Source organism: Symphodus melops (assembly GCF_947650265.1).
Source record: "Symphodus melops genome assembly, chromosome: 11".
In the NCBI taxonomy this organism is placed as follows: Eukaryota; Metazoa; Chordata; class Actinopteri; order Labriformes; family Labridae; genus Symphodus; species Symphodus melops.
In genome coordinates this window covers 150,686-168,473 of record NC_136701.1, presented here as the reverse complement: position 1 = coordinate 168,473, position 17,788 = coordinate 150,686, and the positions used below count along the sequence as shown (strand labels likewise).

General features: G+C 45.2%; 2 protein-coding genes across 2 annotated transcripts in view; one reads left to right on the top strand and one right to left on the bottom strand.

The window, feature by feature from the left end:
• LOC306832121 (uncharacterized protein) overlaps window positions 1–17,788 on the bottom strand; it is a 250,674-nt gene that overhangs the window by 201,245 nt on the left and 31,641 nt on the right. The gene's annotated exons all lie outside the window — the stretch shown is intronic.
• The window catches only part of slc23a1 (solute carrier family 23 member 1), a 34,594-nt gene that overhangs the window by 633 nt on the left and 16,173 nt on the right, over window positions 1–17,788 (top strand). The window contains exons 2-11 of the mRNA XM_079356582.1: window positions 2,892–3,065; window positions 4,840–4,997; window positions 6,419–6,507; window positions 6,664–6,731; window positions 6,951–7,132; window positions 7,225–7,345; window positions 7,637–7,793; window positions 8,622–8,769; window positions 8,857–8,962; window positions 17,583–17,712. Of these exons, the coding sequence (XP_079212708.1) occupies window positions 2,892–3,065; window positions 4,840–4,997; window positions 6,419–6,507; window positions 6,664–6,731; window positions 6,951–7,132; window positions 7,225–7,345; window positions 7,637–7,793; window positions 8,622–8,769; window positions 8,857–8,962; window positions 17,583–17,712 (1,333 nt within the window). The remainder of the gene's footprint in view (window positions 1–2,891; window positions 3,066–4,839; window positions 4,998–6,418; window positions 6,508–6,663; window positions 6,732–6,950; window positions 7,133–7,224; window positions 7,346–7,636; window positions 7,794–8,621; window positions 8,770–8,856; window positions 8,963–17,582; window positions 17,713–17,788) is intronic.

Below are 17,788 nucleotides of genomic sequence, written 5' to 3'. Positions count from 1 at the left end.
CGCTCCAGAGCAGTTTTTGGGGTTCGGTGCCTTGCTCAGGGGCACCTCGGCAGTGCTCAGGAAATGGACTGGCACCTCTCCAGCTACCAGACCAGTTTCCGGACTTGGTCCGTGCCGGGACTTGAACCGGCGACCCTCCGGTTCCCAACCCAAGTCCCTACAGACTGAGCTACTGCCGCCTCTGGTCCTATGAGCTGGTCCTAAGCCAGCCCTAACTATAAGATTTATCAAAAAGAAAAGTTTTAAGTCTATTCTTAAAAGTACCTAGTGTGTCTGCCTCCCGGCCCCCGACTGGTAGACGATTCCAGAGACTGCAGACTCTACCTCCTGTAGTTTAGAGACTGTAGGTACCAGCAGGTCTGATAACTGCAGACTCTACCTCCTGTAGTTTAGAGACTGTAGGTACCAGCAGGTCTGATAACTGCAGACTCTACCTCCTGTAGTTTAGAGACTGTAGGTACCAGCAGGTCTGATAACGGCAGACTCTACCTCCTGTAGTACATTTAGAGACTGTAGGTACCAGCAGGTCTGATAACTGCAGACTCTACCTCCTGTAGTTTAGAGACTGTAGGTACCAGCAGGTCTGATAACTGCAGACTCTACCTCCTGTAGTTTAGAGACTGTAGGTACCAGCAGGTCTGATAACTGCAGACTCTACCTCCTGTAGGACATTTAGAGAGATAGGATGCGTTTAGAGCTTTGTAGGTGAGCAGAAGGATTTTAAATTCTATTCTAGATTTTATAGGGAGCCAATGGAGAGAAGCCAATACAGGAGTCATGTGGTCCCTTTTCCTCGTTCTAGTCAGAACACGAGCTGCAGCGTTTTGGACGAGTTGAAGGGTCTTTAGAGATTTACCATAGCACCCTGCTAAAATAGAATTACAGTAATCCAACCTGGAGGTAACAAATGCATGAACTAATTTTTCAGCATCATGTTGTGACAGGATCTGTCTGATCTTAGAGATATTACCAAGGTGAAAATAAGCTGTCCTTGAAATGTGTTTAATATATGGACATATCCTGATCAAACAGAACTCCTAGGGGGTGCCAGTGGTGCAGTGGCACTGCGCGCGTCCCCATGTATTGCGGTACAGTCCTTGCGCGGGCAGCCCGGGTTCACCTCTCTCCCTACTTTCCGACCCCATACACTATCCTCTCTACAATAAAGGCTAAAAAGCACGAAAATAAAACTTAAAAAAAAAAAAACAGAACTCCTAGGTTCCTAACAGTGGTACTAGAGGCTACGCTAATGCTACTAAGGGCCGTCATATCATCAGAGAAAGTCTCTCTGAGGTTCTTAGGTCCAATCACTAGAACTTCAGTCTTGTCTGAGTTGAGCAGTAAGAAGTTTCTGGTCATCCAGGTCCTGATGTCCTTGAGGCTTCTAGTTTATGAAGCTGGTTGGTGTCTTCTGGCTTCATTGCTATGTAGAGCTGAGTATCGTCTGCATAGCAATGAAAGTTCATGGAGTGTTTCCTCATAATACTACCGAGAGGAAGCATCTATAATGTAAAGAGAATCAGACCAAGCACTGATCCTTGAGGCACTCCATGGCTAACTTTGGTCTACATAGAGGACTCATCATGAACACACTGAGACCTGTCTGATAAATAGGATCTAAACCAACTTAAAGCAGTCCCTGTAACTCCAAGTCATTGTTCTAGTCCCTGTAACTCCAAGTCATTGTTCTAGTCCCTGTAACTCCAAGTCATTGTTCTAGTCCCTGTAACTCCAAGTCATTGTTCTAGTCCCTGTATCTCCAAGTCATTGTTCTAGTCCCTGTAACTCCAAGTCATTGTTCTAGTCCCTGTAACTCCAAGTCATTGTTCTAGTCCCTGTAACTCCAAGTCATTGTTCTAGTCTCTGTAACTCCAAGTCATTGTTCTAGTCCCTGTAACTCCAAGTCATTGTTCTAGTCCCTGTAACTCCAAGTCATTGTTCTAGTCCCTGTAACTCCAAGTCATTGTTCTAGTCCCTGTATCTCAAAGTCATTGTTCTAGTCCCTGTAACTCCAAGTCATTGTTCTAGTCCCTGTAACTCCAAGTCATTGTTCTAGTCCCTGTAACTCCAAGTCATTGTTCTAGTCCCTGTAACTCCAAGTCATTGTTCTAGTCCCTGTAACTCCAAGTCATTGTTATAGTCTCTGTAACTCCAAGTCATTGTTCTAGTCCCTGTAACTCCAAGTCATTGTTCTAGTCCCTGTAACTCCAAGTCATTGTTCTAGTCCTTGTAACTCCAAGTCATTGTTCTAGTCCCTGTAACTCCAAGTCATTGTTCTAGTCCCTGTAACTCCAAGTCATTGTTCTAGTCCCTGTAACTCCAAGTCATTGTTCTAGTCCCTGTAACTCCAAGTCATTGTTCTAGTCCCTGTAACTCCAAGTCATTGTTCTAGTCCCTGTAACTCAAAGTCATTGTTCTAGTCTCTGTAACTCCAAGTCATTGTTCTAGTCCCTGTAACTCCAAGTCATTGTTCTAGTCTCTGTAACTCCAAGTCATTGTTCTAGTCCCTGTAACTCCAAGTCATTGTTCTAGTCCCTGTAACTCCAAGTCATTGTTCTAGTCCCTGTAACTCCAAGTCATTGTTCTAGTCTCTGTAACAGGATGTGATGGTCGATGGTGTCAGAAGCAGCAGTCAGACCTAACAGGACGAGCACAGATAGAAGTTCCCTGTCTGAGACTAACAGAAGATCATGTGTTACTCTAACTAGTCTAGTTCTATGGTAAAATCAATAGCACTAACTGTTTTTTTAGGTAATATTTACCCCATTTTTAATGTGTGTATTACCTTTTGCAGTTTTATCAGAAATGTTTTGGCATTATCTGTGTGTTGTTTCCATTTTACTTGGAATGTCTATGTAGATTCACCTGATCAGGTCTGTATGTCCAATTAGACTCAAGATTACCTGGCAGGTGGGCAAAGACAAAAGACAGGTAGGCTTGACCTTCCAATAGAAGAAGACAATAAGAATAAACAGCCAAAAGGAGCCCATCGCGAGGAGTCAGACATGATTTACACCATTGAAGATGTCCCACCCTGGTACCTGTGTATACTCCTTGGACTACAGGTAAAACTGAAATTACACTGGTTTAATAATGTGTGTCCTTAAACTGGTTATAAACTGGTTTATTAAAGTAGTGACTGTGTCTAAACTGGTTCATTATCACAGTGACTGTGTCTAAACTGGTTCATTATCATAGTGACTGTGTCTAAACTGGTTCATTATCACAGTGACTGTGTCTAAACTGGTTCATTATAGTAGTGACTGTGTTTAAACTGGTTTTAGACTGAGCCATGACTCATCAGGTGAACCTCCAGATGAATCATGACTCATCAGGTTTAGGCAGATGTTGAAGTATTATTAAGTAAGTAACGTTTATTTATAGAGCACCTTTCACAGATGAAGATCACAGAGTGCAATAAAAGGCAATTAACAGTTAAAAACAGAAACAGCAAAAACAAATAGAATAGATAAGAGTAAAATAAAACAGCTACTGGTCAACCAAAAGCCGGTCTGAATAAAAATGTTTTTAACTGCCTCATAAAAATTTCACAGGATTCTACGGATCTCAAATTTAGAGGAAGCGCATTCCACAGCTTTGGTGCGAGAACTTGAAATGTGTAATCACCACAGGTTTTAAAATTTGACTTTGATTCTGCCAGAAGTTGATGTTTGTCAGACCTAAGAGGTCTATTGGGGACATACAGGTGGAAAAGATCGGCAATGTACCCGGGTGTTTGACCACACAGAGCTTTAAAAGTGAGCACCAGTATTTTAAAATGAATGCGATAAAAGATCGGGAGCCAGTGAAGGGAGGATAGGACAGGGGTGATGTGGGATCTACGGTTTGTATCTGTTAAAAGGCGAGCAACTGCATTCTGGACACTCTGAAGGCAGTTTAAAGAGGACTGACTAAGACAGGTAAAAAGACCATTACAATAATCTAAACAAGACTGTCAGGGTCTGGGGTAGAAAACAAGAGATGGAGGACCCAAGTGCAGAAAAACTAAATATATTAAACAAAAGGCAAAAACTTACTCGAAACAAAATCCAAAAACCACGAGTAGAAACAAATTAAATCCAGGGAGCAGGGAGACAAACCACACCAACAGGCTGCACAAGACATAGACAAAAGACATAAGACAATGATCCGACCAGAGGGTAAGCAAACACAGAGACTATATAGACAGGGGTAATCAGACACAGGTGAGACTAATCAGACAGGTGAGGACAATGAGGGTAATCAGACAGGAGGGAAACACAAGAAACAAAGAACACAACACTGACAACACAACCAAAACCAGATATACAAAATAAAACAGGAAACACCAAAGACTAGACTTAAAACACAAGACAGGAAATACACTAACAGGAAACATAGGAGGACGCAGAGAAACACACTCAAGACTAAAGTAAACACAAGACTATGAAACATTAAAACACATAAACTAAACAATCAACACTAGGAAACAAACAGAACACTAAGGACAGAATGAAAACTAAAACAAGATGAAACAGAACCAAACCATGACAGAGAAGAGATAAAAGCATGTAAAATCATTTCTAGTTCCACTTTTGAAACTATACATTTAAGTTTGGCTATATTGTGTAGATGGAAGTAGCATGAATGTGTTAGCTGGCTGACATGGTTGTCTAAAGATAGTGATTGGTCAAAAGACACCAAAATTCCAAAGGGAAGGTTTTACACAATCATTTAAAGCTGTTCTTTTTTATTTGAATGGTCAAAGACCCAAAGATGCAAAGACAAATCTGGCCTGTGAGCCATCTGTATTTTCAATCATGTTTCTGAGTGCCGCCACCTGTCTTTCCATGTCTTTAGCATTACCTCACCTGTTTTAGCGGCACAGTGGCGGTGCCGTTTCTCTTGGCGGAGGCCATGTGTGTTGGTCAAGACCAGAATACTATCAGTCAGCTGATCGGAACAATTTTTACCACTGTTGGACTCACAACTCTGATCCAGACCACTGTAGGAGTCAGGTGAGTTTGTGAGACAGGTTAGTCTGTGACACAGGTGAGTCGATCAGACAGGTGAGTCTGTGACACAGGTGAGTCTGTGAGACAGGTGACTTTGTGAGACAGGTGAGTCTGTGACACAGATGAGTCTGTGACACAGGTGAGTTTGTGAGACAGGTGAGTTTGTGAGACAGGTTAGTCTGTGAGACAGGTGAGTCTGTGAGACAGGTGAGTCTGTCAGACAGGTGAGTCGATCAGACAGGTTAGTCTGTGAGACAGGTGAGTCGATCAGACAGGTTAGTCTGTGAGACAGGTGAGTTTGTGAGACAGGTGAGTTTGTGAGACAGGTTAGTCTGTGAGACAGGTGAGTCTGTGAGACAGGTGAGTCTGTCAGACAGGTGAGTTTGTGAGACAGGTGAGTCTGTGAGACAGGTGAGTCTGAGACAGGTGAGTCTGTCAGACAGGTGAGTCGATCAGACAGGTTAGTCTGTGAGACAGGTGAGTCGATCAGACAGGTTAGTCTGTGAGACAGGTGAGTTTGTGAGACAGGTGAGTTTGTGAGACAGGTTAGTCTGTGAGACAGGTGAGTCTGTGAGACAGGTGAGTCTGTCAGACAGGTGAGTCGATCAGACAGGTTAGTCTGTGAGACAGGTGAGTCGATCAGACAGGTTAGTCTGTGAGACAGGTGAGTCTGTGAGACAGGTTAGTCTGTGAGACAGGTGAGTCTGTTAGACAGGTGAGTCGATCAGACAGGTGAGTCTGTGAGACAGGTGAGTCGATCAGACAGGTGAGTCTGTGAGACAGGTGAGTCGATCAGACAGGTGAGTCTGTGAGACAGGTGAGTCTGTGAGACAGGTTAGTCTGTGAGACAGGTGAGTCTGTGAGACAGGTGAGTCTGTCAGACAGGTGAGTCGATCAGACAGGTGAGTCGATCAGACAGGTTAGTCTGTGAGACAGGTGATTCTGTGAGACAGGTGAGTCTGTGATACAGGTGAGTTTGTGAGACAGGTGAGTTTGTGAGACAGGTGAGTCTGTGAGACATGCGAGACAGGTTAGTATGTGAGACAGGTGAGTCTGTGAGACAGGTTAGTCTGTGAGACAGGTGTGTCAGGTTAGTCTGGGAGACATGTGAGTCTGTGAGACAGGTGAGTTTGTGAGACAGGTGAGTCTGTGAGACATGCGAGACTGGTTAGTCTGTGAGACAGGTTAGTCTGTGAGACAGGTGAGTCTGTGAGACAGGTGTGTCAGGTTAGTCTGGGAGACATGTGAGTCTGTGATACAGGTGAGTCGATCAGACTGGTTAGTCTGTGATACAGGTGAGTCTGTGAGACAGGTTAGTCTGTGAGACAGGTTAGTCTGTGAGACAGGTGAGTCTGTGAGACAGGTGAGTCTGTGAGACAGACTGTGAGACAGACTCACCTTACAATTATGTGTGTGTGTTTTAGGCTTCCTTTGTTTCAGGCCAGTGCGTTTGCGTTCCTAATTCCTGCTCAGGCCATCCTCAGTCTAGACCGCTGGAGGTGTCCCAGTGAGGGTGAGATTACCTGTCTGTCTGTCTGTCTGTCTGTCTGTCTGTCTGTCTGTCTGTCTGTCTGTCTGTCTGTCTGTCTGTCTGTCTGTCTGTCTAAAAAAATCTGTCAAAACTAAACATCAAGATGTTGATGTCAAAGTAATTTGTAGTTTGTTACAGAGGAGGTCTATGGGAACTGGAGTCTTCCACTGAACACCTCACATATCTGGCAGCCACGCATTAGAGAGGTATGCCATCATCACTTTTTTATTTGAAGAAATATGGACGATTATGGGTTTACAGGTGAGCAATAAGACTTCAGTCCAAGTGAACACAATTGTTGTTACAGTTTTACAGTATGTGTCCCACCACCCAAAAGCTGGGCCTAAATTTCAGGCAGACTTTGACAAACTGACCAAACTAAGTCATTTAGTTAAAGTCTGCCATCGATGTGTTTGTGTGTTCAGATCCAGGGTGCCATCATTGTGTCCAGTGTGGTGGAGCTGCTGATTGGTCTTTGTGGGTTGCCAGGTTTACTGCTAAAATACATAGGCCCTCTGACCATCACTCCCACCGTATCCCTGATTGGCCTATCAGTGTTTAACACCGCTGGAGAACGGGCTGGCTCCCATTGGGGCGTTTCAGCACTGTGAGACGCCTGCCTGTCTGCAACCTTGTCTACCTGTCAGTGCTGTTTGTTTTGCTGTCTGTCTGCCTGAACACCTGTTTGTCTCTCTTCAGGTGTATTTTGCTCATCGTGCTGTTTGCTCAGTACCTGAGGACGACATCACTTCCTGTTCCTGTTTACAGCAAGAAGAAGGGCCTGACTACCACAAGACTCCAGATCTTCAAATTGTTTCCGGTAATTGCAAAAACACATACAACAAACAGACGATGATGTCAGCAATGATATGTGAATTTGTACTGTACTGAGGTTATGTCAGTTATAATCCTAACTGTGGTACACCTGTATGACCTGGAGAGGTTCTAGTGTTAGTTATCTAATATGAGTTGTCAGGTGTCAGATATTAGGCATCTGATGTCAAATACCCGGTTTAAGGTACCCAGTGTCATGTATACAGTGTCAATTTGTGATTTATTTACCTCTGAAAAAAATATTGATAAAAAGCATCAGAAATATCTTCCTCTTCAGATTATTCTTGCCATCATGCTGGTCTGGCTCATTTGCTACATCCTCACTCTGACCAACCTTTTGCCAAGCGACCCTAATCGCTATGGACACAAGGCCCGGACAGATGCCCGTGGTGACATCATGACTTCATCACCCTGGTTCAGAATACCCTACCCCTGTAAGACACTGTCAGTCAATCAACCAATCAATGTCACAATAAATCAACAAATGAACCATGAATCAACTAATGGATCAATCACTCAACCAATTAAATCAACCAACAAACCAATACATCAATCAAAATAAATCAACCAAATAAAAAAACAAACCAATCAATCAATCAATCATTAAATCAACCAATCAATCAATTTTACTATGAAATAATACATTGATCAACCAATCATTCATTAAATAAATCAATCATCCATCCATCTATCCATCCATTGATTTTCTACCATTTATTCCGTGCCGGGTCGCGGGGGCAGTAGTCTAAGCAGAGACGCCCAGACTTCCCTCGCCCCATAGACGACACCCAAGAGAAATACTCTCTCCAGCGTGTCCTGGGTCCACCCCAAGGCCTCCTCCCTTGGAAGCGGCCCTGAACAGCTTCCTAGGGAGGCGTCCAGGGGGAATCCGGAACAGATGCCCGAGCCTCCCAAACTCCTTCCAGGCCTGAGTTTTTGCCTCAACAACAATGCCTGGCCTACCGGTACCCGTCAGCTGACTCCGGAGTCCTATGAGCTAGAAACGCCCGATAGGACTCCTTCTTCAGCTTCACAGCCTCCTTTACTTCTGTTGTCCACCACCAGGTTCGGGGTCACAACAGGCACCAGAGACCCTGCCACCACAGCTCAGAGCAGCAGCTTTGACAATGGATCAATCAATCAATTAATAAATTAATCTTTCAATAAATCAACCAATCAATTGATCTAAAGATTAACATGAAAAGTTAATGAGTTGACAGGCTGACTAGTGTCATACCTACTTTTTGTCTCTACTCTAAAAGGCCAATGGGGGTTGCCTACGGTAACGGTTGCTGGAGTGTTAGGAATGCTGAGTGCAACCATGGCAGGTATTGTTGAATCAATTGGTGATTACTACGCATGCGCTCGTCTTTCTGGAGCCACACCGCCTCCAATCCATGCCATTAACAGGTAGAACAGGAAGTAAACAGGATTAAGTGTTTTCTCACCCAACGGGTTCCAACCCCCCAGGTGTTTAAAGTCTTCTGCTTGTTTCAGGGGAATTTTCACTGAGGGTGTCTGCTGCATTATTGCTGGACTTTTAGGAACCGGAAATGGCTCCACCTCCTCCAGTCCAAATATAGGCGTCCTAGGCATTACCAAGGTAAATGAAGCCACACCCTTCCTGCTTTCTTGCTAATCGTAATGCATCTGACTTCTGAAACTAATTTGTAGAGCTCTGCAATTGGTCTTAAAATCTTTGCACTCTTCTTATAAGAACCGTGTCCCTTTTATTCTGCATCTAGTCCCTCAACCTCTGCTCTTTACCCCTTATTCCTGTAACTACACCCCACATCTTTATCGATGTAAGTCCTATCTAAACATTTTTCCTATGTTTGTTCGACTTCCGTTTTACCTTTCTATTGTTGGTGTAAAAGGCCTCACATGGGACAACCATAATGTTGGGGTTTTCACAAGTGAATACATGCGGTGCGGGTGCAACCGAAGAAGTGCTCTCAGTCGACATAGTCCAAACGTCAGGGTCACCAATGTGGAAGAGAAAAAGACAAAAATATCTCTGAGTCTCCACTGCTTTATTTTGCAACTCACTTCACATACAGAATTTATCATCCGCGGCACCAGAACCCTCTCTTTATTTACGCCCCCACCCCGGAAACTGACCCTCCAGAATAAAGTGTCAGTTTGTGTGTGAGTCTTCAGAATAGTGTCACCACAATACTTGAATTTCCCTCGGGATCAATAAAGTATCTATCTGTCTACCTACCTACCTACCTACCTACCTACCTACCTACCTACCTACCTACCTACCTACCTACCTACCTATCTATCAACAATTGTGTTTGGTTGTATAAGTTAACATTAATGATTAACTTTATTTACTTATTAATTTAAATCAACATTTATTATTAAACTGAGTTTAATAAACCTATCTTGGGCACCTCTCTGAAAGCAGAGAACATTCAAATATTACAATCCTTTATCCAATCTGTAGGGAAAGACACTTCCTACCTGGCCTTTTTCTGATCACAACCTGACATCTAACTAATTCCTTTTAAGCAACACACCATTTAAGTGATTAACTATCAAGGCTCACTGAACCTTTAAGGACCACATCAAACACATGTTGGAATGTGCACTCACTTCTGCAAGCCCTCTTCACAGAATACCTTTAACCTCTGAACTAAAATCTCAAACAATTAGATTAAAACACAAACTTAGAGTAAAACATGATATAATAACTGATATAATATAAATGTGAGCAACAATCATTCATACAATGGATATCTAACCATTCCTTTGTATTTGGTGATCAAACCTTTATTCAACAATACATTTATTGCAGTAAACACAGAGTATAAGCAGAAAGAGACCTATTATTCTCATAAGGGGCAACAAGAAGGATGATGGTGGCGTAACCACGTGTGATCACGTGATGGCAGACACTGACCACAGGTCACCCAACCTAGTGTATTGTCTAGAGACTGAGTAAAACTCTGTCTCTGCCTGATCTCTCTGCAGCATCTATACGGCTACAGACCTCTATGTGTGTGTGCGTCTGTCAAAAGGTGCGTGTATGTTTTCAGAAAGGGAGAGAGAAAAAAGAAACAGCACACGTCTGAAGAGGCTGGATCACAGTTTGAAACTACACTCAACAAAAATATAAACGCAACACTTTTGTTTTTGCTCCCATTTGTCATGAGATGGACTCAAAGATCTAAAATTCATTCCAGATACACAATATTACCATTTCTCTCAAACATTGTTCATAAATCTGTCTAAATGTGTGATAGTGAGCACTTTTGCTTTGCTGAGACAATCCATCCCACCTCACAGGTGTGCCACATCAAGATGCTCATCAGACACCATGATTAGTGCATAGGTGTACCTTAGACTGTCCACAATAAAAGGCCACCCTGAAATGTGCAGTTTTTGCTTTATTGAGGGTCTGGGGACTCAGAACCAGTCAGTATCTGGTGTGACCACCATTTGCCTCATGCAGTGCAACACATCTTCTTCGCATAGAGTTTATCAGATTGTCAATTGTGGCCTGTGGAATGTTGGTCCACTCCTCTTCAATGGCTGTGCGAAGTTGCTGGATATTAGTGGGAACTGGTACGCGCTGTCGTATACGCCGGTCAAGCACATCCCAAACATGCTCAATGGGTGACATGTCCGGTGAGTATGCTGGCCATGCAAGAACTGGGACATTTTCAGCTTCCAAGAATTGTGTACAGATCCTTGCAACATGGGGCCGTGCATTATCTTGCTGAAACATGAGGTGATGTTCATGGATGTATGGCACAACAATGGGCCTCAGGATCTCATCACGGTATCTCTGTGCATTCAAAATGCCATCAATAAAATGCACCTGTGTTCTTCGTCCATAACAGATGCCTGCCCATACCATAACCCCACCACCACCATGGGCCACTCGATCCACAACATTGACATCAGCAAAGCGCTCACCCACACGACGCCACACACGCTGTCTGCCATCTGCCCTGAACAATGTAAACCGAGATTCATCCGTGAAGAGAACACCTCTCCAACGTGCCAGACGCCATCGAATGTGAGCATTTGCCCACTCAAGTCTGTTACGGCGACGATCTGGAGTCAGGTTAAGACCCCGATGAGGACGACGAGCATGCAGTTGAGCTTCCCTGAGACGGTTTCTGACAGTTTGTGCAGAAATTCTTTGGTTATGCAAACCAATTGTTTCAGCAGCTGTCTGAGTAGCTGGTCTCAGACGATCTTGGAGGTGAACCTGCTGGATGTGGAGGTCCTGGGCTGGTGTGGTTACACGTGGTCTGCGGTTGTGAGGCCGGTTGGATGTACTGCCATATTCTCTGAAACGCCTTTGGAGACGGCTTATGGTGGAGAAATGAACATTCAATGCCCGAGCAACAGATCTGGTTGACATTCCTGCTGTCAGCATGCCAATTGCACGCTCCCTCAATGCTTGCGCCATCTGTGGCATTTTGCTGTGAGACAAAACTGCACATTTCAGAGTGGCCTTTTATTGTGGACAGTCTAAGGTACACCTATGCACTAATCATGGTGTCTGATGAGCATCTTGATGTGGCACACCTGTGAGGTGGGATGGATTGTCTCAGCAAAGCAAAAGTGCTCACTATCACACATTTAGACAGATTTATGAACAATGTTTGAGAGAAATGGTAATATTGTGTATCTGGAATGAATTTTAGATCTTTGAGTCCATCTCATGACAAATGGGAGCAAAAACAAAAGTGTTGCGTTTATATTTTTGTTGAGTATAGATAGATAGATAGATAGATAGATAGATAGATAGATAGATAGATAGATAGATAGATAGATAGATAGATAGATAGATAGATAGATAGATAGATAGATAGATAGATAGATAGATAGATAGATAGATAGATAGATACTTTATTGATCCCAAGGGAAATTCAGGGCATCCAGTAGCAGTATACGGACAGGCAGGACACAAGACACAAGACATTGGTTACAATACACACCCGCAGTCCCCCCCCTCTCTATACAATAATCCCCCAAACAAGATTTAGCAGCCCCTATGTGACTGAGAGTAAAGGTTAAACCTGTGCAGTTAGCATTAGACTTAAAACTTATACAGCATAATGTACCTAACCTGTGAGGAGAGAAAAACATGTGTGATGTTTAAAGGAGACCTGTAGACAGTTAGAGAGCCTTGGAAAACAAGGGCTGACCTTCTAGAAACTAGTTACATGTGCATGTACAGAGGTCTTTGAGCTTATGCCAGAGGTGTGAGTACAGTCGTTAAACAGTCAATGCAGGGAGCAATTGTGCTCAGCAACATAAAGGAGCAGTGATTAGCATTAAGTGTCCATGACAATAAGGTGAAACCAGGAGTGATTGGGGTGATTGCCATTTAAGTACCCAACTATTGAGGAGCAGATTAGCATTAAGTGTTGAAGACAATAGAGTGAAACTTGACCTAGTTAGGGTGATCATGTCAACCATTACAGATGTAGCATAACACAACAGTAGGATGAAACCAGACATGATTAGAGTGATTATCGTTAAAGTGACCTGTGCTCAGTGAGGTGACTATCAATATGCATTAAAGTGTCCAACTGGGGGCTGACTCTGAGGTCAGCAGTGCAGATGAGGAGTTAGAAAAAAAGTGAAAAAAAGAGTCCAGGGTTCACCGTGTGCTTCTTCCCTGTCGTGACAGTGAAGTGTTGTACAGTCTTATGGCCTATAGGGGGACAAAAGAGTTCTTGAGTCTGTCCGTGGAGCACGACTGTGACAGCAGTCTGTCGCTGAACATGCTCCTCTGACCGGTGAAGGTGCTGTGCAGAGGGTGGTGTGTGTTGTCCATGATGGAGAGCATTTTGTCCAGAGACCTCCTCTCTGCCACTGTCACCAGTGAGTCCAGCTCTGTGCCCACCACAGAGCCGGCCCTCCTCACCAGTCTGTCCAGGCGTGCTGCGTCCCTCTTCTTGCAGCTTCCTCCCCAGCACACCACGGCGTAGAAGAGGACGCTGGACACCACAGACTGGTAGAACATCTGCAGCAGCTTTTTGCAGATGTTGAAGGACCCCAGCCTTCTCAGGAAGTACAGACGACTCTGTCCCTTCCTGCAGGTAGTGTCCATGTTAGGCGACCAGTCCAGCTTGTCATCCAGCTGCAGCCCCAGATACCCGTAGGTCCTGACCACCTCCACGTCGACCCCCCCGATGGAAACAGGTTCTAGATGTGGTTTGTTCCTTCGGAAGTCCACCACCATCTCCTTGGTCTTGGAGGTGTTTAGCTGCAGATGGTTGGCACTGCACCACATTACAAAGTCCTCGATCAGGCTCCTGTACTCCTCCTCCTGTCCATCCCTGACACAAGCAACTATCGCAGTGTCGTCCGAGTATTTCTGCATGTGGCAGAGCTCAGAGTTATACTGGAAGTCAGAGGTGTACAGGGTGAACAGGACAGGGGAGAGCACGGTGCCCTGTGGTGCTCCGGTGCTGCTGACCACAGTGTCAGATGTGCAGTCCTTCAGTCTGATGTACTGTGGTCTCTCTGTGAGGTAGTCCGTGATCCACCTCACCAGGTACGAGTCCACCCTCATCTCGGTCAGCTTGTCTCTCAGTAGGAGGGGATGGATGGTGTCGAAGGCGCTTGAGAAATCAAAGAACATGATTCTCATCACGCTGCTCCCTTTGTCCAGATGAGAGTAAGCCCTGTGTAGAAGATAGAGGATGGCATCGTCCACGCCCACCTTTGCCTGGTATGCAAACTGCAAGGGATCCTGTGCATGTTGGACCTGGGGTCTGAGGTGTTGGAGCAGCAGCCGTTCAAAGGTCTTCATAACGTGGGATGTCAGAGCGATTGGTCTGAAGTCGCCCGGCTCACTGGGGTTTTTCTTCTTGGGGACCGGGGTGAGGCACGAGGTCTTCCAGAGCACAGGAACCTTCCCGAGCCGCAGGCTCATGTTGAAGATGTGCTGAAGTGGCTCCCCCAGCTCAGCAGAGCAGGCCTTTAGCATCCTGGGACACACCTTGTCTGGGCCTGCTGCCTTCCTGGGGCGGAGTCTCTTCAGCTCCTTTCTGACCTGGTCTCTGGTGATGGTGGGGGGATGGATTGTCTCTGGAGAATGTGTTTGTCCTGGTGGAGGTGTTGGGGGGAGTGAGAGGGAGGGAGGGGGTGTGTAGAGGGGTGCTGGGGGGACAGGCACTGGCTGCAGTGACGGGGCTGTCAAACCTGTTAAAAAACAAGTTGAGCTGGTTTGCTCTCTCAGGGTCCCCGTCTTCTGCGTTGTTGTTTTTCTTCTTGCAGCCTGTGATGGTCTTCATGCCCTCCCAGACCTCCCTCATGTTGTTCTGTTGCAGCTTCTGCTCTACCTTCCTTCTGTACTCCTCCTTTGCCTCTCGGAGTCTGACCTTGAGTTCCCCCTGCACACGCTTCAGCTCTGCCTGGTCTCCCTCCTTGAATGCCCTTTTCTTCCTGTTAAGGATCTCCTTGACATCGCTGGTGATCCAGGGCTTGTTGTTCGGGAAGCAGCGCACAGTTTTAGTGGGAACCACAACGTCCATGCAGAAGTTCATGTAGTCAGTTGTGCAGTGTGTGACCCCCTCAATGTCATCACCATGGGTCTCTTGCAGGGCACTCCAGTCAGTGGTCTCAAAACAGTCTCTGAGAGTGTCCTCTGCCTCAGGAGACCACTTTCTGAAGGTGCGAGTAGTTGTCGGTTGTCTCTGGATCTTTGTCTTGTACTGTGGCTTGAGTAGGACCAGGTTGTGATCGGACTTGCCCAGAGGTGGTAAGGGGGTGGCAATGTAGGCGTCCTTCACGTTTGCATACAGGAGGTCTATTGTCCTGTTCTTCCTGGTGGGACAGCTTACAAACTGGTGAAAGTCCGGTAGTGTGGAGTTCAATGTAACATGGTTAAAGTCCCCTGAGATGGCAATGAAAGCATCCGGGTGCAGTGTTTGTAATCCCGAGATGTTTGAGTGGATGACGTCACACGCAGTCTCGGCGTGTGCACGCGGGGGGACGTAAACAGCAACCACGATCGCGTGAGAGAACTCTCTGGGCATGTAGTAAAGACGGAGACCCACCGCCAGCAGCTCGATGTCTTTGCTGCACGTTGCCTCCTTCACAGTAACATGTCCATGGTGGCACCATCTGTTGTTAATAAACAGCGCGAGTCCTCCTCCTTTCCATTTGCCGCTGCGTTTCGTGTCTCTGTCCGCTCTCACTGTAGTAAAGCCCGGTAGATCCACGTTAGCGTCCGGGGTGTTTTGAGTCAGCCAGGTTTCTGTGAGGCACATTAGACTGCACTCTCTAAATGTCCGATTGTTCCTCACGAGAGCAGCCAGCTCGTCTGTCTTGTTGGTTAGACAGTTTACGTTCCCCATAACTATCATCGGAACCGAGGGCTTGTACTTCCATCGCTTAGCCGCTAGCTTAGCTCTTAGCAGAGCCCCGGCTCGACAGCCTCTGTACCGCCGCCTCAGCTCCTCTGGTATCGGATGAACGATGCCGGCTTGTCCCGCTGTTCTGAGTGAGAGCAGCGTCTCCCTTGAATAAGAACGTTTTCCGCTGCTATTTCCACGAAAGCACGAAAAAGTATCCATAGGATACATAAAGTTATATACTAAAAGTGTACTATAAAACTATAAAACTATAAAAGTAGAAGTTGGCACAGAGCCAACACAAACAAATAATCAGACGAGTTCGACAGGGACGGAGCTACTGAAATATGCAGCCACTAACGTCGGCGCACATTACTCAGTAATAGTTTACTTCAACCTCAGGAGCCAGTGGCCAAATTTATGTTAGATGATGTCTACACTGGTGTCAGTGATGGTTGACGCTATTTTTCAGCTTTAATGTGACAGTTCACAGAGAAACACACACAGGATGCAGCGGCCCAAATAATGAAAACAAAAGAGGTTTTATTCTCGTAACACCCAAGCTGAGTGGTTAAATACCAAGCAAATATTATCACACTTTCACAATAATAACTCAGTTATAAAACACATTCTCTAAAGCTAACTGCCCACATCTTAAGCCTCACTTTTAAACCGCAATTGATGAGAGGAATGAAATCAGATCTTCAGTCTGTTCCCGTGCAGATGAATTGTGATGGTGGTGGTTCTTCTCAGAGGATGAACAGGATCAGTGTGTTCTCCATCGAGCGAGGCGATCTCTGTGGATGTCCTGAGCTTTGCAGGATGAAACGAGATGTAGTTTTTACAGTCTCTAAATACATTTTTAATTTATTTGCCATATGAATAAGACGATATCCAATAAACTCCCTCGTGATTGCGTTCAAGTTCAATAATCTGAGCTCAGGATTCAGATCACTGTCCTTGCTTGAGTCCTCGAGTTACCTGCGCGCCAAAACTTTAAAACAAAGAGCAGCCTGCTGTGAAACAGAAAGTACACTTGTGTCTCTGGATGCTGGAAGCATTTGAAAAACAAATGGGGAAACTGCTTTTATTTACCCTAAACTTCACACCTATGTGTTAGGTGTTGCAGAGCATTCTGGGAGTACCTGTAAGGCATTCTGGGATTTAGAGTCTTTTGTCATGGTTCTCCAAAGGGATACAGCCTGAACTTTGTCTGGCATTCATATCTCAGCAACTTGTCTCCAGACTGCTTTTACTCATTCCAAAACCCTTAAAACTTGTTCCTTTATATGTGCAATTAGTGGTCCCATGTTTGCAATCATACCAAAGACCTGTGCAATACGCCGCTTAGATCTGCAATCAGTCATCAACTCTGTACTGGTGGTTGACTACAAAGTATGGGGAAAATGGCAGTTCAGCTGATCCATCACAAAGAGTCTTAAGCCCCGATTCCACCGAGCGGTTCAGTTCGGTTCGTTTCTGTATGGCATGCATTTTCTGGTGTTTCCATAGACTAAAGCCGGGAAAAAATCCCCAAATTACTGATTCGTGCCATCCTACTTTTTAGTACCATTCTGTTTGGGTACCGAGTATATCGATCCGACCTTAAAAGGTAGAGCTAAACACTGCGGTCAGTTGATTGGTCCCGTATGACAGCGGCATTAAAAGGCACAAAACCCCATGTGTTTTTCGGCTGTATTTCTCCTTGTGGTACACAGCCCTCTCTTAAACTAAGCTTGATTATGTTCAGTAGCAAAGAGCAATATGCCAATGTACAGTTTGTCACTCAGAGGTGTGTTAATTGTCCTAATATCAAGCGTCCATAGAGCAAAATACCACGAAATAATTTCTCCTCCCCTTTTGTTTCTCTCCTCTTTATCCTGTGTGCAGGTGGGCAGCAGGCGAGTGGTGCAGTACGGAGCAGGAATCATGTTCCTGCTAGGATCAGTCGGGAAGTTCACCGCTCTGTTTGCCTCATTACCAGACCCAATCCTCGGAGGAATGTTCTGCACGCTGTTCGGTGAGTCTCAGGTTCCAAAAGAGCGACAAGAAGAAAGAAGAGTGATTGATGTAGTGATGACTCAGGTGTGTTAGGG